Source organism: Anser brachyrhynchus, assembly GCF_964034855.1.
Source record: "Anser brachyrhynchus genome assembly, chromosome: 4".
In the NCBI taxonomy this organism is placed as follows: Eukaryota; Metazoa; Chordata; class Aves; order Anseriformes; family Anatidae; genus Anser; species Anser brachyrhynchus.
In genome coordinates this window covers 43,991,079-44,015,096 of record NC_137698.1, presented here as the reverse complement: position 1 = coordinate 44,015,096, position 24,018 = coordinate 43,991,079, and the positions used below count along the sequence as shown (strand labels likewise).

General features: G+C 43.4%; 1 protein-coding gene across 2 annotated transcripts in view; it reads left to right on the top strand.

The window, feature by feature from the left end:
• The first annotated feature begins 279 nt into the window (after window positions 1–279).
• FAT4 (FAT atypical cadherin 4) overlaps window positions 280–24,018 on the top strand; it is a 142,951-nt gene continuing 119,212 nt past the window's right edge. For both annotated transcript variants that reach the window (XM_080591933.1, XM_080591934.1), the window contains exon 1: window positions 280–5,942. In XM_080591933.1, the coding sequence (XP_080448059.1) occupies window positions 660–5,942 (5,283 nt within the window). In that variant the 5' untranslated portion in view covers window positions 280–659. The remainder of the gene's footprint in view (window positions 5,943–24,018) is intronic.

Below are 24,018 nucleotides of genomic sequence, written 5' to 3'. Positions count from 1 at the left end.
AGTAAAATAAAATAAGATAAAATAAAACCAAACAAAGCAAAACAAAGTTAAGTGACCCCCGAGCAGCCCCGGAGCGCTTCCGGCCGCCCCGCCACCCGTGTCCCGGGGTCCCCCCGTTCCCCATCCCGTCGGGTCACCCCGGTCCGTGCCGTGCCCCCCCGCCGGTGCCCGCCTGCCCCAGGTGCCGTGCGGTGGGCGGGCGGCGGGCGGGCGGCGGGCGGGGATGGAGGCGTTGCTCGGCGCCTGGCGGCCAATGGGCGGCCGGGGGGGAGCGGTCCCGGGCGTCAAGAGGGAAGGGGTCCATGAACGCGCCGCAAAGTTGGGGCCGGGCGGCGGCAGCGGGAGGCGCGGCCGCGGGTTGCGGAGCCGGCGGGGGGCGGCGGCGGGGGCTCGGCAGCGTCTCCCGGGCCGCCGCTGGGCGCCCGGGCCGGGCATGGAGGAGGCGGCGGCGGGGCGGCCGCTGCTGAGGAGCTTCGGCGGCCGCTGCTGAGCGGCGATGCGGAGCGCAGCCCCCGGCCGGCCCCCGGCCCCCGAGCGGCGGCGGCGGGCGCAGGAGGAGCGGCGCGGCCCCTGAGCGCGGCGCCGGGCGGGCAGGGCGAGCGGAGCCTCGCGGGGAGGGAGCGAGGGAAGGGGCCCCGAGCGGCGCCCCCCCGGTCGCTATGGGCCGCCCCGCCGCCGGCCGCGGGGCCCCGCCGCTGCTGCTGCCGCTGCTGCTGCCGCTGCTGCCGCTGGGCGCCGCCGCCGAGCCCCGGCAGGTCTTCCAGGTGCTGGAGGAGCAGCCGGCGGGCACCTGGGTGGGCACTATCGCCACCCGGCCCGGCTTCACCTACCGGCTGAGCGAGCGCCATGCACTCTTCGCCATCAACGCCACGTCGGGCGCCCTGCACACCCGCGCCACCATCGACCGCGAGAGCCTGGCCAGCGCCGTGGTGGACCTGGTGGTGCTCTCCAGCCAGCCCACCTACCCCAGCGAGGTGCGCGTGCTGGTGCTCGACCTCAACGACAACGCACCCGTCTTCCCCGACCCCTCCATCGTGGTGACGTTCAAGGAGGACACGGGCAGCGGGCGGCAGCTCATCCTTGACACGGCCACTGATGCCGACAGCGGCACCAACGGCGTGGACCACAGCTCCTACCGCATCGTGGCCGGCAACGAGGAGGGACGGTTCCGGCTCAACGTCACCCTCAACCCCAGCGGTGAAGGAGCTTTCTTGCACCTGGTTTCCAGGGGTGGGCTGGACCGCGAGGCCACCCCCACCTACCAGCTGCTGGTGCAGGTGGAGGACAAGGGCGAGCCCCGGCGCCGCGGGTACCTGCAGGTCAACGTCACCGTCCAGGACATCAATGACAACCCACCCATCTTCAGCCAGACCCTTTACCAGGCACGTGTTCCTGAGGATGCACCAGTGGGGGCCAGCGTTCTCCAGGTGGCAGCAACTGATGCTGATGAAGGCACCAACGCTGACATCCGCTACCGCCTGGAAGGAGGTGATGGTGGTGGTGGTGGTGGGGAGGGGGCTGGCAGCCTCCCGTTCGAAGTGGACCCTGAGAGCGGGGTAATCCGCATCCGGGAGCGCCTGGATTACGAGACGCGCCAGCAGTACTCACTGACGGTGCAGGCCACGGACCGGGGGGTGCCCGCGCTGAGCGGCCGTGCCGAGGCCCTCATCCGCCTGCTGGACGTTAATGACAACGAGCCCCGGGTGAAGTTCCGCTACTTCCCGGCCACCTCCCGCTTTGCTTCCGTGGATGAGAACGCAGCCCCCGGCACTGTGGTGGCCCTGTTGACGGTGAGCGACGCTGACTCTCCTGCCGCCAATGGGAACATCTCCGTGTCCATCCTGGCGGGCAACGAGCAGCGGCACTTTGAGGTGCACAGCAGCAAGGTACCCAACCTCAGCCTTATCAAGGTAGCAGCCGCGCTGGACCGGGAGCGCATCCCTGCCTATAACCTGACGGTGGCGGTGGCTGATAACTACGGGGCCCCGCCGCCACCCCCGGGGTCCCCCACTTCTTCCCTTTCCTCCGATGGCGTGGTGGCAGCTCCTGTGAGCCGCTCGTCGGTGGCGAGCCTGGTGATCTTTGTGAATGACATTAATGACCACCCCCCCGTCTTCGGGCAGTCGGTGTACAGGGTGAACATCAGTGAGGAGGTGCCGCTGGGCAGCTACGTGCGGGGCCTGAGCGCCACAGACCGCGACTCAGGCCTCAACGCCAACCTCAAGTACAGCATCGTCTCGGGCAACGAGCTCGGCTGGTTCCGCATCAGCGAGCACAGCGGGCTGGTCACCACAGCCGGCCCCGAGGGTGGCACCGCTGGGCATGCTGCAGGTGTGTCCCCCTCCGTTGGGCTGGACCGAGAGACTGCTTCTGAGGTAGTGCTCAACATCAGCGCGCGTGACCAGGGGGTGCAGCCCAAGTTCTCCTACGCGCAGCTGGTGGTGACCATCCTGGATGTCAATGACAACAAGCCTCGCTTCAGCCAGCCTGAGGGCTACCAGGTGTCCCTGGCTGAAAACTCCCCGTCAGGAACTGAGCTGCTGGTCCTGAGTGCCACAGACGGGGACCTGGGGGACAACGGGACTGTCCGCTTCTCCCTGCAGGAAGCTGAGCCAGCAGTGGCAGCGGTTGGCCCGCCCCTGGTGTCCCCTCGCAGGATCTTTCGCTTGGACCCGGTGTCGGGCAAGCTCAGCACCATCTCACAGCTGGACAGGGAGGAGCAGGCTCACTTTTCCCTGCAGGTCCTGGCTACTGATTTGGGTTCTCCTCCCCTTTCTTCAGTAGCTCGGGTTAACGTGAGCCTCCTGGATGTGAATGACAACAGCCCTGTGTTTTATCCTGTCCAGTATTTTGCCCATATCCAGGAAAATGAGCCAGCTGGAACCTATGTAACCACAGTGTCTGCCACTGACCCTGATCTGGGACCCAACGGGACTGTCAAGTACAGTATCTCAGCTGGAGATACTTCCAGGTTTCAGGTCCATGGCCAGACAGGGGTCATCACAACTAAAATAGCTCTTGACAGGGAGGAGAAAACTGCGTACCAGTTGCAGATTGTGGCCACTGATGGTGGTCATCTGCAGTCACAGAACCAGGCCATTGTCACCATCACTGTGTTGGACACTCAGGACAATCCACCTGTTTTCAGCCAGGGCATGTACAGTTTTGTTGTATTTGAAAATGTTGCCCTGGGTTACCACGTAGGTACTGTTTTTGCTTCCACCATGGACCTCAACACCAATATCAGTTACCTTATTACAACAGGTGACCAAAGGGGCATGTTCACCATCAACAGAGTGACGGGGCAGATCACCACAGCCAGTATTATTGATAGAGAAGAGCAAGCGTTTTACCAGCTGAAAGTGGTGGCTAGTGGCGGGGCGATTACTGGAGACACCGTGGTTAATATAACAGTCAAAGATTTAAATGACAATTCTCCGCACTTCATTCACGCGGTGGAAAGTGTAAACGTGGTTGAAAACTGGAAAGCTGGGCATACCATATTCCAGGCTAAAGCTCTTGATCCCGATGAAGGTGTTAATGGCATGGTTCTTTACAGCCTTAAGCAAAACCCAAAGGGCTTGTTTTCAATCAATGAACAAACAGGTGCCATAAGCTTAATAGGACCACTGGACATAAATGCTGGGTCTTACCAGGTTGAAATCCTGGCCTCGGATATGGGAGTGCCACAGCTGTCCTCCAACTTTATCCTGACTGTCTCTGTCCATGATGTGAATGATAACCCTCCTGTGTTTGACCAGCTTTCCTATGAAATTACTATTCTGGAGTCAGAGCCTGTGAATTCCCGGTTTTTCAAGGTGCAGGCTTCTGACAAAGACTCAGGAGTGAATGGTGAGATAGCTTATAGTATAATTGAAGGAAATACGGGGGATGCCTTTGGCATTTTCCCAGATGGACAGCTGTACATAAAGAGTGAACTGGACCGTGAGCTTCAGGAAAGATACGTGTTACTGGTTGTTGCCTCTGATAGGGCGGTAGAACCGCTCAATGCTACTGTGAATGTTACGGTAATTCTGGAGGATGTAAATGATAACAGGCCATTGTTCAACAGTACCAACTATGTGTTTTACTTTGAAGAGGAGCAGAGAGGTGGTTCATATGTGGGTAAAATAAATGCTGTAGACAAAGACTTTGGGCCAAATGGTGAAGTCAGGTATTCATTTGAGCATATGCAACCAGATTTTGAGCTGAACACAGTAACTGGAGAAATAAGAAGCACTCACCAGTTTGACAGGGAAGCTCTTATGAGACAGCGGGGAGCTGCGGTATTTAGTCTTACAGTAATAGCAACAGATCAGGGGTTGCCAAAGCCTCTAAAGGATCAGGCAACTGTACAAATCTACATGAAAGATATCAATGATAATGCCCCCAAATTTTTGAAAGATCTCTACCAAGCTACTATATCAGAACTGGCAGCAAATCTAACACAGGTTCTGAGGGTTTCTGCCTCAGATGTTGATGAAGGGAATAATGGATTGATTCACTATTCTGTAATCAAGGGAAATGAAGAAAAACAGTTTGCAATAGATAGTAGCACAGGCCAGGTGACCTTAGTAGGCAAGCTAGATCATGAAGCTACTGCATCGTATTCTCTCATCATCCAAGCAGTAGACTCTGGAGCAGTTTCCCTAAGTTCAACTTGCACGTTGAGCATTGATGTATTGGATGAGAATGACAACAGTCCTTCCTTCCCTAAATCAACTTTGTTAGTGGATGTCTTGGAAAACATGAGAGTTGGTGAACTTGTTTCCTCTGTCACTGCCACTGACTCTGATTCTGGTGACAATGCTGACCTCCATTATAGCATTACAGGGACAAACAATCACGGGACCTTTAGTATCAGTCCCAACACTGGTAGTATTTTTCTTGCAAAGAAATTGGACTTTGAGACGCAGTCATTGTATAAGCTAAATATAACAGCAAAAGACCACGGAAGGCCACCACGGTCATCTACGATGTCAGTGGTAATACATGTTAGGGATTTTAACGACAACCCTCCTAATTTTCCTCCAGGGGACATTTTTAAATCTATTATTGAGAACATTCCTATTGGTAGCTCTGTCATTTCTGTGACTGCTCATGACCCAGATGCGGATATTAATGGGCAGTTGGCATATGCAATCATTCAACAGATGCCAAGAGGTAATCATTTTCGTATAGATGAAGTCAGAGGGACGATATTTACCAATGCTGAAATAGATCGGGAGTTTGCTAATCTCTTTGAATTAACAGTCAAAGCCACTGATCAGGCTGTTCCTGTGGAGTCCAGACGATTTGCCTTGAAGAACGTGACCATTTTAGTGACGGATCAAAATGACAATGTTCCTGTGTTCATATCTCAAAACGCTCTTGCGGCCGACCCTTCGGTTGTGATCGGTTCAATCCTAACGACAATTATTGCTGCAGATCCTGATGAGGGCGCCAATGGAGAGGTGGAATATGAAATAATCAATGGAGATACCGAAACCTTCATCGTGGATCGCTATAGCGGAGACCTAAGAGTAGCATCAGCTTTGGTGCCCTCTCAGCTCATATACAATCTCATAGTTTCTGCCACGGATCTTGGCCCCGAAAGGAGGAAATCTACCACTGAAATGACTATAATTCTGCAAGGGGTTGATGGGCCTATTTTCACACAGCCGAAATACATAACTATCTTAAAAGAAGGTGAGCCTATTGGGACAAACGTGATATCTATAGAAGCGGCTAGTCCGCGGGGTTCTGAAGCTCAGGTGGAATATTACATCGTGTCCGTCCGGTGTGAAGATAAGAGCCTGGGGCGCCTCTTCACCATCGGGCGCCATACAGGTGTCATCCAGACTGCTGCCATTTTGGACAGGGAGCAAGGAGCACGTCTCTACTTGGTGGATGTTTATGCCATTGAAAAATCGTCTGTTTTGCCCCGCACGCAGCGAGCAGAGGTATAGCTTCTATTCAGTAATTATTTACGTGTTTCCTTTCTAAATAAGCTGTTTAATGTATTTCGTTTTAAATGAGTATTTTATGAATATTAGTGCACAGCAGAACACCTGAATGCTAAGTCTGCTGATTCATTAAGTAGAAAGAACCTTTCAGCCTGTATACTTCAAACTTTATTGTTTGTTTTTTTTTTTCCTCGAAGCTGCTTCTCTAGGAATTTCAGAGAGGATTGGCCATAGTGCTCAAGTTTGGCTACTATAGGCACAGCAATGGCCAAATACATTTTGGGTACTGAATGCTTTGGGTCCTAAAAGCTTTAATTGCAGGCATATTGTGAGTTTTGCACGCCTTCTCATTTTAGCAATCATTAATTATTCTAAGTCTTTCTATTCCTATGTGAGTTACAACCGAAATACTGACATGATTACAGTAATGAAAGATGTTGAGGATTGGCCAGGAGGGGATTGCTCTCTGAACAGTTCATTTAGTGTCTTCAGCCTGGATGTGCTTATTCTCCCCCTGCCTTGTGGTTTTCCTGGTGAAGCCCCTCAGACAGATCTCCACATGCATCTCTAATCTACCGTTACTTCTTTACCTGCACAGATGAGCATGAAAATGCTCTTGTTTCTCTTCTCTGGTGTGACAGACTGAAAAGTGTAACAGTTTAGCAGGCACCTTTCCTTATCAGAAAGCAATTTGCTTTGGCCTTGACTGGAGGGTCTTTAGATGTGTTCTATATCACTAGCTTGAGCAGCAAACGGGTTTGAGACATCAGCAGTGAAGTACAAGTATTTTAATTGCCATGGAGTATGGCAGTTGGGTCACAGAGCTGAAATTTTACACCATTCTTGCCGTCTTGCACATGAAGACTGGGAGGCCTGTTGTGAAAGGGAGCCTTGTGTTTGGTTTAGCTTGCACCACATTATGGAGATGCCTTCTGTGCTTTGTTATGAGTCATTTAACTTGCACTCGCTGGAAGTTTGGGTCTGGCACCACTGAGTGTGTCAGCCAGCGGGGAATGCTGGAAGTACGGTGGTTCAACCATTTCCCCCGCCAACTAAGCCCATTACCTCAGTATTGCATAGCCTCGTGTGTCCCAGGTGTTACCCCATCTATATTTCCACTTCAGAATTATGTCTTTGTCTTGAGCCACCAAGGTGTTTTTTTCTCTTTGATTTTAGCAGATGGGATATTTCTAATTTTTGCTTGACATCTGTAGCTTTTTATCTTAATTGTCACTTTGTTGTTGTTTTTACTGCACTATAGGTATGGTCTGTATAGGTGCGTAACCTGATTTTCCTGTCCTGACAGTGATTGATGCTCTGTAAAGCACTGTTGTCAGACAGGGAATCTGAGCAGAACTCATTTCTCAGTGTGTATGAGCGAGTTTATCTCAGCAGCATGTGTGCTGTTTGCTGTTGATTATTGTTTTGAAGTGTATCTGAACATGACCTGTTTGACTGCTGCTCCTGGTTTATATAGTATGCTGTTTTTGTGGGAAGATTCCTGTCACACCGGTGCCTGCATCCCTGCTAGCAATTTGTAAAAGATAAAAGCAAAAACCGATAAAAATTGAGTTATTAGTAAGTTATATTTTGTCTTGATGGACAGTTATTTTAAGGGTTAAGCCTTTGTCAGTGAGCATTTGGATCACAATCCTGCAGCTTGGAGTCTGCCCACATGACTAAAGAGTTTCTTGACTGAAGGGGGACTCACAGGAGACCCTATGGTTGCAATAGGTTCACACATTGTAAAAGTATTTAATATGAATATTTGGTGAGCAGCGAAAAGAACAACTATTGAAACTTTAAACAAATTTTACATTGTTGAATACAAACCACTCCTGAAATCAAAAACAAATGTTTTATTCTGTAAAGAATATTGAAAGCAATGGTTGGGAGCTAGGATTTCATATTATTACTTACATGTTTATAGCTTCTTAAATGCGTCTTTTCCCAAACATAATTAGCGTACAGTGCTTCTTTAGAAATATATTATAAATTATAATCAGCTATCAACCTTAAAAAGCATAACCATATGCAGTATTTCTCTTGACTGATTTTATTTCTCTGCAGTGGCTTTTGCTGTCCTGCACTTGAACAAGCACTACTACAGTAAAATTCCTTGCATAAGCTGCCTATCAGTGGGTGCTGAATAAACAACGCAGCTTTTTTCCATGTTGCTTATGGATGTTAATTTTTTTGCTCACTGGAACAGTGGTTTGATGAAATGGGTGTGCTCGATACAGTCTTAGAGTTTAGTGCCAGTCTTTTATAAGAAACAGCTGATACCCAAGTACATGACCGGTATCTTTTACCTTTAAAAACCCACCTTAAAATGCACTCATGCTATAGTCTTTATGGATCAGTTCTATAATCCAGAAGCTTTAATGTTTTCCTTCAGTTCTGATTTTTATGGTGATGGCTCACAGAACACAGATGAGGGATAATGAACGTGCATGAACCTGTAGAAGTTATAAAGCCACAAAACCTAAGTGTTCTTTCACACATAATGTCTTCAACTTTTTTGACATTTACATGACAAAATGAGGACTGACCAATTTTGGATTCCCCTGTGAGAAGCAGGTTATAAAGCATTTTTCTACACGTATAGACAAAGCATAATAGGTCTGGCTGGTATCACAATACCTGACAGTCTTTAAGCAGATAGCTGTTATGAGAAAAACCTTGAGTGCTGTGCATTATCTTTCTTCCTTCTCTTACAGCATGTTGTTTTGCTGCTGGATCTGGTTAAGAAGGAGGGAAGGAGCAGCAATAGGTTATGCTTAACAACTTCCCATTCTTCCTGCCTGTGGCACCTTTTGCCCCAATGCCAGACATCATTCTGATTAGAGTGTGGCATCTGAGTGAACCAGAGAGCACTTGGAGCTGCTCAGTGTTGACCATCCCTATTGAGATCTGGGAAGAAAGCAGCAGCAGCAAGTTGTTATTCAGTCTTTTTTCTAACTTAGGCTTTAGGAATGGTTTTGGGTGGCAGACACCTGGTGTGAAATAGAGATTTTTGCAGCTTCAAAGCAGTGACTAGGTATTGTCTAAGAAGAGCAGGCTTGCATGAAACTGCTTATTTTATAAGTGAATCCTTGTCCTTGGGAAATGGTATGATTTTTTTTTTTAGGTTCTATCATTAAACTCTTTCTTTTTTTGTAGTATCAACTATATTGAAATTATCTACCCAGTGCTCCAGCTGAAAAAGTCTCTCCCACCTTTCACATCCATCCCCGGGGTTTTCCCTATAGGATCTCACTATAGAGCCATTCATTGCATAGCTATCCAGTTTGTACTCTACCCCTTTCTGAAGAGAGGGTCCAAGGTAAGAGCTATGCATTGGCTGAATCCCCTTCTGAACACAAAGCAGCTGAAAGTGTAGACTTGCATTCTTTTCAGTAAACCAGTTAAAAAAAATCTAAGAACTGTTTATCTCAGTTTCTTTTCTGAGGTGACAGGACATACGACAATGGTGTCAAACTGTACAAGGGGAGGTTTAGATTGGATATTGAGAAGAATTTTTTCACGGGGGGTTGGTCAGGCATTGGAATGGGCTGCCCAGGGAGGTGGTGGAGTCACCATCTCTGGAGGTATTTAAGAGCCATGTGGACGTGGCGCTTAGGAACGTGGTTTAGTGGAGGACTTGGTTGTGCTAGCTGATGGCTGGACTTGATGATCTTAAGGGTCTTTTTCAACCTGTATGATTCTATGATTTGCGGTTTGTGGATTTTTTAGCACTTAGGTTTCATATTTGTGTATAATTCTGTGCTCGTTATTGCCATATGGAGAGAGAAGCGTGAGTTTTTTGGAAAATGCAGGTCATGAGGTAACATTTATGTTCAAAGTACTAAATAGTTTGAGATTTGCAAGGAAAACAAATGCTCATTCCATTGTATTTTACAGCCAATTTGTGTAATTTTGGATAGTTATTAAATTTGAAAGCTGCTTTATTATTTTGACTTAGCCTATTTCTGTGTAATCTACAGTGACAAGCCAGATTATTTGACATTGTGTGAAAGTGTTCTGTGATCAATCTTATTTTTTGCCCCACCTGTATTAGTTATTAAGTGTTGCATTGCTCTTCTCTGAGAGAAAAATAATGTAGGTGTCCTGAAGGGAGCCCTTCTGTTTGCTATTTTATGTCTTATAACATACTCATGCTGGAAAAACAAAGAAACAAAAAAAACCAATTGCTTAGCTCCTTTCTCCTGGCTTTTCAACATAAAATCTCTTTTAACCTCTTCCAGCGGGGATGAGGGTTTCACCATCATGATCCTATATGTGTTACAGAGTGACTAATGCGTATGGGTATCACTGGAAAAGCACGTGATTATATTCAGTCTTGCCTTCCAAAGCAGTTGTGTGGTGTATGTTAGGAACCTATGGACAATACTGTTATCTGTGCCATGTTACTCAGGATTAAGCAGAATTAAACAGAATCTTAGTTTGCATGGTTAACCCTTAAGTGGGCAGTTTCCTTGAGAGGAGCAATGAGCTGGCTAGGGACCAGTGGTGCTAACGTGTCTGTCATGTGTTACAAGTGAGAGGGTAACAGTTGGGGTGTTGGACTAGTTCAGTCCTTTTATCAGGCAAGATATGGGGATTTCAGACAAGGCAGACTGCTGGCATGGTAAAGGTCTGGAAACTAATGGAGGCAGGCAGAATGCGTAGCCATCTCCCCCTGGAAAGAAAATCATAGCACATTTTACCATGACTCTGAACTGCAGCTACAGCCATAAAACCCTAGCTGCGTAGTGTAATTAGTTTGTGCAGCTTTTGACTCGGCCCAGACTAGGTGCTGTGGCTTAGCTAGCTCTGGGTCACTGCAGCACCACGTGGGTCCTTGCTCGAGTGAGATGGACGGCTTCAAAAGCGTCTCCTCTGTTTCATGCATCTTGTGCAGAGCACCAGAAACCCAGTGGAAAGGAAAGTGATGCTAAGCAGGAATGGCAAGATACATTGGAGAAGATGCAGGCAGAGCCATAGGAACTTTCTTGTCTCCATCCTGCTTGGACTGGGGGCTGCTTCAGAGATGTGTAGGAACTGCCAGGGTTGCATGTGGCCTAGACCTAATCTCTCTTCCAGGCAGGGAAAGGTGTGAATTGGTAGGGCAAGCAAAACATTGAAGGTGTTACTTCTATAACCGAGCTGGCCAAGGATGGAGGGCTTTAAACTTACAGAATTTGAACCATTTTACGTAAGTCTTATCTGGCATGTCTCTGTAGTTACCAGTGCAAATGGGAACAATGGAGTACTCCTTGTATTCATACTATTTATAAGTCATTTTATTCTTTAATGATGCGTGGCACGTTAATTGTAGCTTGACAAAGGAAACTACTTATGAAACATTTGAGTAAACAATGAAAATCTGCCTTCTTGTCCAAGTTCCACCCCCCCCCCCCCCTTTTTTTTCCCTAGTGCTGGTATTACTGATGCTGAGAAATCTGTAACTAAAGGTATTGCTGTCACTTGCAGTGATCTTAAAAAAGGGATCTATAAGTTCTCCTTGAACTAGTGTGAGATGGATGTGACTTATGTTGAAAACTGTTCCAAACCAATTAGTGGGTTTCAGTTCAAAGCTTTTCATCTTCTCTCATTTCTTTAATGATTCTGCCTTTCTACATTTTCTTAATATCTAGAGTTTCTAATTTCTTTGCTATTTTTGCAGCCTTGGGGCGTTTTTGCATGTGAGGTCACTTCATAATTTTTATGTTAAAAATCACTAGACTTTAAAAACAACATTCTTTATTATGGAAAATATTTTTCATGTGTCTCTAATGCAAACATTAGAAATAATGGCTCACAACCAGTGTGAAATGTTCGTGCGCTTATTTTTGCTAAGTGTTAAATTCTTCATACAAATCTCTGAATGATTCTTAGGTTCTAGTGATGGTAATTAGCAAGTCCTTTTCCATGTAAAATGATACCCCCCCAGCCTGATGGAGTGCAGGTTTCTTTCTATATGCTAGTGTTACGTGAAACGATCGGTGGCTGTTCATTTTGGAGAACTTCAGAATGTAGGCACCTCAGCATGCATGCCCTCTTGGTGTCTCCAGCTCTCATCCCCAGCTTTGCTGCAGTAAGAGTAAGTTGTTGTTGGCTCCTTAAATCTTTGTTACTGTCTCTGCCTGTTTCCTGAGTGTATCTTGAACTTTGAAGCAGCAGCAAGTGCCGCACCTCATCAGAGGATGGTTTTTACCCTTTTGACTGATGGAAAGAGGCTTCAGACGTTTTTGTGGTCTCTTTTTTTAAGGTCGGGGCTGAATGTTGTTAAAACACCACTCCAAGGGCTATTCTTTCCCTCCCCATAACAAAGTGCCTGTTTTGTGTATATCAAAGCAACCCTGGAGCATGACATAGTTATACTAGTATAGTTTGTTTTAGCTGTGTCTAGACTAGGGAGTAGCATTACTGTTAACTCAGTTTGGTTTGTTACCCATGTAATTATGTCTGTGCAAAACCTGTGTGTGGACAAGCCCTAATACTCTAGGGTTCTAATTAGAAACAAAATTTACTGCGAAGAAAATTGAAGTAAAACAAAGACTTTTCTTAACATTTAGTCAGGAAAAGTGATGCCAGATCAGTATGGTACATCGTATGATTTGTTTCAGTAAATTTATAGCCTTACTTCACTTTGCCAAGAATAATACTAGATATGTTGGGAAACTGTGTCTTTGTTTTACTATGATGTTTCTCTCTATTCTAATAAATCTTGTATTTAATTAGATCACTTAGTCTAGACTGTCACCCAGGTTTGTTTTTGTAGTGATCTATTTTTGTTTACCTCCTCAGAGCAATAGCATACCAAAAGGACAGTAGAACAGATGGAAACTGATAGCTCTGATTATACTGTAAAAATACATATAGTTACATTAGTTAATGCGAAGAAATTTCAAAGAGTCTGTTATGAAGTGGTAATTTATGTGCCAACAGCTATGCAAAAAGTATTGAGAACAAGCATTTGCCTTAGTATTTCATATTCTGCAATCTTCATGTGTGTACACACTGTTAGTAGGCTATTTATTGTTTGTATTGACATAACGATCTTGAATTGGTATACCATGGTTCTACTGTGTCTACTGCAGACATCCAGCTCTACAAACAGGTTACTGTGCTTGTGTTATCTGTTGCAAACATTCAGCAGTCTATCTCCTTGTCTATCTCCTTGTGGGTGGTGTGTTTAGCATCCTTTTATAAAGATAAAACCTGAAAGGATTTTTCTCACGGATCTGTATTGAGTAAACAAATGAGAATAATTTGAGATGTGCCATATGACCAGTAAGTGAAGTATCATCAGCATTAACACAAAACTAACATCCTTGACTTCAGATATCCACATTTTCCAGTCTCTTAGCTAACTATACTCCCCTATAAATATGCATGTACATGCATGTGTCAAAATAATTCTCTCATCAGCTGCTCAGTTGGAGGTGCTTAGAAAACAACTAAACTGGCTCAAGCAACACTGTAGTCTTCTCTGTATCATCCACCTGTACTGTTTTCAGACCTCTGTCAAGCAAGAGTCAAGCCCCAAGTTGCCATCACAAATACAGAAGTGTCTAATAGGCAAGGGGAACATGGCAGTGCAACTTGGTTATATTCCAGTTTCTCATCTTGTGTATTACTAACCTTCTGAATTTCCTAAAAATCGAGGACACATTTTTCAGTCATAGTACCTCTGGTACAAGATACACAACGAAGGTTCAGACCAACGTTGTCGTATGTTGTCTTTGGTGAGGCATGTGTAGGCCTGCGTTGCAGTGCAGTACGTTCCCAGAAGCCTGAACTCAGATAGTTTTTGATAAATAGAAGGCATGAGAGAGAACAGTGAAGCTCCTGCTTCAAGGGTTGATGTTGGTAGGTGTCTTTCTGGGCCTTTGGGGCCTACTGCTCCAGCATGGCCGGAGGTCAAGTGCTCCTTGTGTGGAAGCTGTACTGGAGTGCACAGCCTGATGGGTCCTGTATCTTCTTGCTGCTCTACCGTTTTTTCTGAAAAGCTTCTATGCAGTTTAATACTGCACATCTGTAATCTTTCTCTTTCACTGCTATGTTATATTTAACTTTTGAGGATTAAGGATGCCATCTACTTCTTGCTTGATTCTATTTAGCATTGAGGAAACCGATAAGCTGAAAACTTTGTCTTACAAGTGACTTTTCACTCATTTCCAGATTCTTAGGTGGATATCTATGCTTTATGGGACAGCTTATTAGTACAGAGAGTAACAATTGCCCTCACTAATGGGAAGGAAGACTGGTTCGTTCCTGACCCTACTTTGGGAGAGCAGAGCAGGACCAGAGCTGGGCATGGCAGTACCCTGGCACACCTCCTGCCCTCGGGAGCTGGGTCAGGAGTCATGCCAAGGGTCTTCTGCCAGGTGTCGGGGGGGAAGCTGCTCCAAACTGACGCACAGCTCTGCTTTGATACGTCTGCTCATGTGCTTTTAATGTCTACTGTGAAGCGAGGAATGAACAAAGGATAATTCTCGTTTAGCGAGTTGTGCTAATGAGTGGTAATTTTAGTTTTAAAATCATTTCAGGCTTTTCCCTTAAGGATTCATTTGCAGGTATATTGATTTTCAAAGCCTTTGAAGCTTTTTCAAGATGTGTTTTTGTCTAAAATATGCACAGGTAAAATATTAATTTACAGTGTTGAATAATTTACAATTTTAAGCAAACACATCTACTCATCTTTGGGTTTTTAACTGAACAGTATACGAGTTTGGGTTTTGGTAGTTACAACATTTCTTGAAATATAATTCAGGAGAAAGCTGTTAATTGAAAGAATGCATACATGATGTTTCACCTACCCAAATCTGTAGTCTCCTTTTTAACCTGTACACAGAGTTGATAACCTGGTTATGCCAAATTAATTTATATAGCATCCAGATCTACATAGTGCTAAACTTAACTCAGCTATAGCAATTGGTTATCAAAACAATAATTTGATGTGTAGCATCCAATAGCACGTGGAGAAAGAAAATACCAAGTTCATATCATAGGACATAAGAAAAAAAAAAAGTTTACTACTTGGAATTGCAAGCTAGAGGTGTAGGTTTGCAACAAGCACTGTATATGGGGAAATATGTGATTATGTTTCCCTTACAACGTACCAGGAGATAAATTGTTCCTTGGAGAACTAGAGAGAAAACTGAGGTGAAGGCTTTTCATGTCAACTCCCTTTTGGATCGTTTTTGATAAATTAAGAGAATTCTGCTGAAATAGTTTGGAGGAATAAATAAAATGCCTGAACGATGGCACATGTCTGCAGTGTATGTGCTTAAAGCTTGTATTTTCCATAGGGGTTTTCTTGTATCATATTACACTCTGGGATTCCTGGGGCTTTTCCCCATTCCACATTCTTTATTCTTTTCAATACAACAAATCTTTTTAATCCATCAAAATGTCACACTGTCTGAAATATGGAGACATGTTGCAATTACAAGGCTGTTTAGAAACAGAAGACAAACTCAGTAGTTTACTGCACTCTTATTCTTCAGAGACCTGCATTTTTGTTTGTGCATTTATTTAAATGACTTTTTTTGTGAGCATGTTTCTATTCCCTTTCAAAGGTGCTAAATAAAGTTTTTATGTCTGTCTGGTTTGAGAAAAGAATTTGAGCCTTTATGATTTCAGTGAACAAATTAATGAAAATCCAGATTTTAACCCCAGCAGGGTCATGTCAGATTGTCTGGAAACTAATTTATGGTAGCGATGATCTTAAAAGAAGTAGAGGTTTTCTTTCCATGTTATTTTTTTTTTCCTCTCTAACAACCCTCTTAACTCACATACTTCTAGCTTTCCAGGAGTCAGCTTTTATTTAATTTTTACATATACATTTCTTCACACCAAATAAGTCCTATGATCAGCGCCGTAAGTTGCAGTTTTTTATCATCTATTTCTCTACGTTGTGTTATTGAGTGGGGTTGCAGTTACTCAGAATATGGCTAAATGATCGTGTTCAGATCGTACTTAATTAAACGTAAGCAACGGTGCCTTCTCATTTCAAGTCCTGCAATCGACAGATTTAGACGGCTGCTTGAGCTGTGCACTGGTGGAAAGAGGAGGAAGTGGGAGTGAACATTTTCTTTGCAGGGCAGGATGATATTGGGTAGGAGAAAGCTGCACACATGCCTGCCAAAATACTTGGATCAGACTAAAGGAACACAGATGGCTGAGGCTGATAAAGGTGTCTCTTATTGTTTTTTCTGCTCAGTACTGTTTTGAGTTTGTGTGAGAGAAAGAGGTAAGAGGGGAGGAAGAAGACTACATGAATATGTTTATTTTAATACATTTTACAGCATAGAGAAGAAGTTGCATAAATTCAATAATCCTGTATGTCTGTGCTCAGTAGGATGCCGTATGCTGGAGCTAAGCCTTCCTTTTAGGTTTCGGTAACAAATGAACAATAACGAGCCCTTAGGGATTTGCGCTGCAGTTCTACCAAGTCCTGCTGTCTGACCTTTGGTTCTTATCTCCTCATAGGAAAATTACAATGCAGTGCTGGAAGCAGCTCCTAAGAACTGAACTGAATGCGTTGGCCGCCCTGGCCTGCTCGTAACCAGCCCGAATGCTAGTGCTCCTCTTGCGTGGACCCTCCATGTTGCTCAGACCACTCATTATCACAATCATTTATTGTATGCAATCTGTGTGTTTGTATGCGTATGTGTGAGTGTATAAATAATATCTTGCCTGCAAGAAGGTAATGCATAAGTCTGCCTGCAGTTTGGCACAGGAGGAAGACGATCTACTGCAGCACAGGGATGCGTAGAGGAGCTTGTAAGGGAAGAGTGAGCCGCACACACTGCTCATCTGAGCAAAGTTCAGGTTTTTTAACATTTCTGCTTTTTATTGTTGTAGAAATCAATCAGCCGACATTATCTAGGTAGTACTTTGTTTGAACTTTAAAGTTGCTTGCAGAAATGAGTCATTTTCACCAGACATAGTGGTTGTTCCAAGTCATCGGATCCGTTACACCCTTAAGCAACAACATACATCAGTGCAGAGCTGAGGAGGAGGGACTAGAAACAAGGCCTTTTTTTTCCCTCCATATATTTAAAGCAGTCTTGAACAAGCATCTTCAGTAAGAGGCCTTAAGAAAATTCTTGTTTTGTAAGTGTAATGTTTTCCTGCTCATGACAGCTGGAAAGCCACAGGATGTTCCTACTGGTGAGCATGAAAGTAAGACTTCATGCTAGAGCAATTTAATTTCATTTTGAATGTCTTTATCAGTTGCTATCAATAAATTGACATTGCAGTTTTTTTCAGAGGAAAAGGCCAAACTTGTCCAAACCATCTTTGTTTTTGTCTGTTGTCTTCAAAATGCTCTCTCTACTTCTTTGATCACCCCCTATACCTGTATTTTTAAAACAATGAAATACATTTTTTGGTGGTGTAACACCGTCCAAAACTGCTGGAGGGAGACAGTGTTTCATTCTAAGATTTGCTGCTATAAAATGAATGAGCTTTTATGATTCCTTGAGGTCTCACATGTGCAAACAGTCTCTTCTATAAATACAGGATAATATTATGAATATTAATTATGGCTACTACTATACAAATAGAAAAATAAATGCAGCCCAGATACATTCTTCCTGGGAGGAAAAAAAAAAGGCCATACATTGTAAGCATTAAAAGGCTGCTTTTTTTCCATGAAAATGTATTATTGTTATTACAGCTTTGGCTCTCTGAAGGACTTATGAGCATAGGAATCTGGAATTTATAAAAGGAATCCTTAAAAAAAAAAAAAAAGTGAACTGGCTTTTCTTTCATTTCGTTATGTTAATTTTCCATCACTATAATTATATTTTTATTTAATTAAATTCCTCTTCATTTACATTGGTACAACCAAGGAGAAAATGAGGCGCTGAGTAAATCTGAAAGACCTATTTGTGTAATTTAAAATATATTTTGAAAGTGACACAGGATAAACACCAAACAACTAGGAAAATCTTGCCTTTGCCAAAGAAATAAGGGAAACAAGACATTCTGCAATCTGTAATTAGTCACTTTATGTGGATGTAACGTAGTAAAGAGGAGTATAAGACAATGCTATTAACACATTGCTCCCGTGAAAAGAACTACCAATCAGTTATAGTATGAAGAAGGTTACAGGACAACTGAGTGGAGCACAGTTCTGTAGAAACTGTCAAGAACACAAACTCTAGAAATTTTTAGATATTTAGACATTTTTAAATTTAGATTGACATTTTTAGACACGTGTCTTGGTCATTGTTCATATAATTTTAAAAATAAAATTGAGCTTTATCTAGTATTAGAGTGCTTTCTGTTGTGGCGTAGTTTTTAAAAAGACAAAAAATACCTTCCCTGACCTAAGTTTGAATTTTGGCATGGGATATCTACATAGGCTGGTAAAAAGAATGGAAAGTCTAAAGTAATTTGGTAGGGGAATGTTGGCAGCCTAAAAATTGTATTACCAACACACGTATCAGATCTATTCCAGCCAGGGTTAAAGGGAGAAAAAATAGCTTTCTTATGAAAGGGGAAAGATTCAGATTTTAAAAATGTAGTTATTGAGAAACTTTATGCATGTACACACTCAAGACCCAACTATAAAATCCTGTTCTCTTCACTCCTCTTGAAGACTAGGACTACTAGTGTAGGGCTAGCAGCTTGACCTTCTGGTAGTGCCAAGACATAGGCTATCTCCTAATTTACAGAACAGTATTTCCTATGTTAAATAAAATGGGCTGCTTACTAAAATGGGAATTCCTTGAGTAATGATCATCTGTTCGCTGCAGAGAATGTCTTCACTAAAGAAACCTTGAATTGAGCTGTTTTCCTCTTTTACTGCAATTGGGACCAGCAGTCCTTTTGGTTCAGGAGATGGTGGGCTTTGGGGTCACCTGCAAGCTCTTGCACCCTGTAAGTTTTCTCTCTCAGTCTTTGCTTACCAGGGGAACCATAACATCGTGGTTTAGGTATCTCATTGTTTGGCTCACCAGTTGCATCTAGGATTTGTAATAATATCACTAATAAGCCATTTGTTGAGGCTTCCAGTATCTCCTCAGCAAAGTGAGAGGCAATGAAGAGAGTGAATGCACCCACCTATCATGACTGGGAGACTCCTTCCAAAGTGTCCATCCTGTGTGGCCGGGACCTGCATGCCTTGCTTGAACTAGGCCACTGCATTCAAGGTGGCTAAATTTGGGTAGCGAGTCCTGTCGCAGGTGCAGGTTTCTGTTCACATGGGGAACAGCAACCAGCAAATACTTATAGCATGTTTGAGAAGAGGTTGGTGGTAGCAGTTCTTCCTTCTTCCACACCTCCTGTGGCCCTCATGTTCAACTGCAAATGGAAATGTGTGAAATGGGCAGTGTGTTCAATTGCTCAAAAATGTTTAATAAAGTTTACATGGCAATCTTGTCTTTAGAAGAAGCTCAGTTCATTAATAGTTTGTGGTGGTGGTGTGTTTTGTTTTTTTTTAATTTTCAGCCAAGAAAGTTGTATTGGAAAGAAAGAACTGCATTAGTAGGCTGAAAGATACTATCTTTCTCCACTATTCCAAAGCATATTTTAATATGATTATACAGTGTAGCTTTGTACTTCTCCATTAAAAAAAAAAAGTCTAGGGTTTAGAATAAAGGGCTCTGAAACAGGGAAACATTGCCTTAAGATTTCCTCCGTGACACCAACAGATGATTAATTGGGACAGTCAGTGTGGCTTTCTCTTAAAAAGAAAAAGCTTAATGATTAACTAAGTTCTTTTTCTGTCCCTCCCACTGAGCATATAAAATGCTTATAAAAGAATGTAGAAATGAGGCACTTAGTTGTTTTTGTTCTGCACAATAGAAACACAGCTGAATATTTCATAATATATTTTATATAACCAGAAACATGAATTTCCATGTGATAGTTGTCAAGTTCTGAATATAATAATGTATGCTCCGAGTCACTGAATATTTTCTGGAGAGAACAAAGCTGACCTTCTCCCTGGGGTCTAGATAAAGTAACACCAATATTGAACAATTTATGCACTGTAGTCTCTACGTGTGTTGCAAAATTGCGATTGAAAATGGCAATTTGGTAAATTATTACCAATCCGAAACCCAATGACATTGCTCTGGCTTGACGTTTCTAAATACCTAGTGAAAGGTAATGAGACTTGAAATGTGCCTGCTGTGAACGTGTAAATTTTTTCTTTGGTGTCATCTGGGGAAAAAAGGCATTTGTTCTACAAACAAGGGGATCGTAATGCAAATGGCAATGACTGTCATCTTCCACTTGAAATTCCAGGTGGTTGGCGACTGCCAGACATGATGGTAGCATGCCGAAACATAGAATTAAGCATCTCTTGAATGATGTCTACATAATATTCAGCGTTCTTTTACTTGCATCAAATTCAACTCGCTTGTAATTACATTTTCAAACAAATGTATTAGATCTGTGCATGTCCTTTTGCAAAATATATTATTTATATTTGTTATTTTGAAATATTTCCTTTCTTATTTGACTCTCTGAACTGGCATTTGGCATTATTTTAGGGATACATTAGAATAGTGAGAGGGCAGCTGAGATTCTGTCATGTTTTTGGAAATAGTTTGCTTTTACGTTGTACAAATCTTCTTCCAAATTACATATGAATAGCTCCTTCATGTAACAGGGCTGTTAGAATAGAGGTGCACTCAGGAGGCAATGGGACAGTGAGAGGTACAAAGGATCTTGTACAAATTGGATTCAGCCCGAAGTATGTAATAGATGTGAAGCTTTTTGAGATGCCGTGTTACATAGGGCACCGCAGTTTTATCTCCTGTTCAGTGAAATCAGTTGCATTTCTTTGTTCTTAATCTTTGTCAAGACCCCAGATTTACTGGGAAGTAGTCTGCTCTTCTGGGGAGGAATTTTCTTTGTATTAGCTGAAAGCACTTTGTAAATGGTAGTTTTTATTTGTTCTTTTCCTAGTCACGTGGAGAATAATTGTAGTATTGAGCCATATGATTCACCACAATCATTAAAATACAAAAGTTTATGTAATGTTTTGGTAATCTAACATGTTATGTATAGATCGAAGGGAAAATTACAGCAGGGTAGTTTCAATGTAGTTACTTTATATATTTTTTAAGTTACATCCTTCATAAAACTACCTTATAAACGTGGCATTGTGGATTTACATTAGAGATGTCTGTCAGTAGCTTGCAGCTAAATATCCTTACTTTATGAGCCCCCTAAAAGTCATTTTCCCTCTAATAGTCAATCAGTGGTTGTTTCATAGGTGCTAGCTTTCACACACCTAAGCATCTGAAATTCAGTTTTACCTTTATGGATGCTGGATTTAGGCCTCTTATGGCATGTGAATTGTGCCGTCAGAAAAATTTACAACTTCCAGCCCAAGCCTAATATATATACTTTTGAGGGAGTGCTGTTTGCGTTACAGGCTGGTAAGTTTTGCCTGGCTCCACTTGCTGTCTAAAAGATGGGTGGGATTGTGGCACACTGGTGCGATGGTCGGCTGGTCTCATCTCAACGATTTAATTTCTTTTGAGGGACATAAATTCTGGTCCAGGCTCGTTTGTTTTTATCACGACGGTGGCATTCTTTTCTGAAAGTGGCCTTCACTGCATTTTTAAGGGTCCTTTGAAAAGAGTCTGCATGTTGCTCTCCAGAGAGGCAGTTTGAGGAGGTATCTGGTGGGGGCTGCGTGGTCACTACCCTGGCTCACCTCCTGCCCCCAGCTGCTCAGTGCTGCCCTTGCTCTCTGCCTTGGCACCAACAGCTGTTCTCAGCACGCTGTAAAGAGACTTAGGAAACTGATCCAGCTGAAAAATAGCCCCAGAATAATTATTTTTCAGCCAGGTCAATTTTCCTAACCCATTTTACAGCCTAGTGATGCAAGAGCCGGTGCTGGCTGACAGTAAGGGGCAGTGAGGGACTGGGGATGAAAGGCTAGCAATAGAGCAGAGGGATTAGCAGTGGCTTAAGCCAGGATAGTTTCCAAAAATATTATCATATAGGCTATTTTTTCCCCTCACAGAATATTTTGATACTGCTGAAAGTTTCATGTCTAAGTCCTGACATCCAGGCATTTAATAGGTTTGGAGCATTTGGGGTTCTGGAGCATCTCCTGGGACTTGGTTCCTATATCTTGTGTGCCTCTGCTGGATGGGATAGGGTGCGTTGAATAGACTTGAGGTAACTGGAGCCTTAGAAGAGAACATCATTTTCTCCAGAATCTTCTCTGTTCTAAGTCTTCAGTTCATTTTCTTTTTTGTTGTTTTCTATAAAATCCTATTTTCTGTCCTTATATATATATATGTATATATTTAATTGAGGCTTATCTTTTTTTCTGGCTTTAGCAAATAGACAAGTTTTTAAAAATAAAGCAGAACATAGTTAGCTTTTGGATTTGATTGCTATTATTTTGAAGCTGAAAATGCTGTAGAAGTCAGGTTTTAACGATGGCTTACAACAAGTCTGCCAAAGAAAATAACAAAGCTATCTAAGGATTTAGTTAGTAGTACAACTGTTTCCTCATCTCAAATGCAGACAGTCCTGGGTGAATAATGGCATACAGGAATGAGTGGAATGAAGGAATGCAGCTGGATGCTGCAGCCCCAGGAGAAGTCACAGAATCGTGGAATCAATCATCTAGGTTGGAAAAGAGTTCCAAGATCTTCTAGCCCAGCCTTTAAGTCGAGGTCATCCAAAGCCAGGGCTTCAGTGGTCAATGAGGAGAAGCATGTAACAAATTGCAAAATGATCTTCCCTAGGCACAGGGGGTTCCTGGTTATTGAGCCTCTGGCAGGGGAAGATGAGTGCACGTGTCCCTCTTTCAGAGTACAGAACCTTTGCAGTATCAGGCAGGAGAGCTGCAGAGAGGTGGTCATGGCATGGTGTTAGAAAATGTGTTGATGTATTGCGCATATCACCTTCCCAAGGGGAATAGGTGAAGTTTAGCCCCTTCTCCAAATAACCATCATTGCAGCCTCTATTTTTTTTTTGCCACCTTCTTTGCCCTGCTCCAAGTCGTGTAGTCCAAATCTCCAAAGCATAATCTTTGGAGGTAAGGCAGGCAGGCACTGGACTCGCTGCATGTGTGTGCAATGATGCTGTGGTGTGATGGAGGCTTGTCCCACGGACTCCCATGTTGCCTGCCTCACTCTTTTGGTCTTGTGAACTTTTTACTTGAGCGCTTGCCCAAAGTGAACTCATTGTAAGGTAATTCCTACTGTAGGAATCCAGGCTTTGTCTCAAGAGGATCACTGAAAAATACGAAGATAAACCTTCAGTTTAGAAGAAAGATGCATTTTTTTCTTGCTATTGTACTCTAGTTTTCTGTCATTTTCTGCACCCACGGGTGCTTTCCTCTTCTGTTAATTTCCAAATGTAAATTTCATACATATGTTTACATATATATATGTGTGTGTGTTTATTTTAGTGTGTAGTCATTTGTATTTATTGTTTTTATTTAACACGTCTTCCTGCTCTGTTACTGGCAGCAGTATTTGATTTATGTCTGTGATTAATTCTTATCCCTTTTAAATCCACAGAGCTTTTTTAAAAGAAGAAAGAAATCTTAACAATAATAGTAGCATTCAAGCTCCTTTATCTTCATTTTGTTCCAGTGCAGTGGTGGATATTCCAAATTCTCCATGGTAATAGAGAAGTATTTCAGAAGCAAATATCTTGCCAGATCTTTGCATTTTCATTACAATTATTGCTAAGGAGAAAGAGTACTTTATCAGCCATAGGCTTTGTAGCACTAGAACATAGATGTTTAAAGCTGATGCAAATTAGTGTTCTCTTTTCATTGTGAGTATACTGCTGAAGTAGTGCAATTTTTTTAAGAACCAAAGATCTTTTCTTAGAAAGACTTCACTGGCATCTCTTTGGTACGCAAGCAGTGCAATGCATCCCTGCGGTTTCTTACAGGCCGAACAGAAAGATCTCCCTTACTCTGCCTATTTTGTTACTTGCGGATTATGTGCATTAGCTGTTATCCCATTATATGGTACATTCATAACTGCTCTGTTCAAGTTCTGAAATAACCAGGTTGGGACAGCGTATAGTCCTGCTAACATGAAAAGAGTACAGTCAGGAAAAAAAAAGTGTGTTTGGC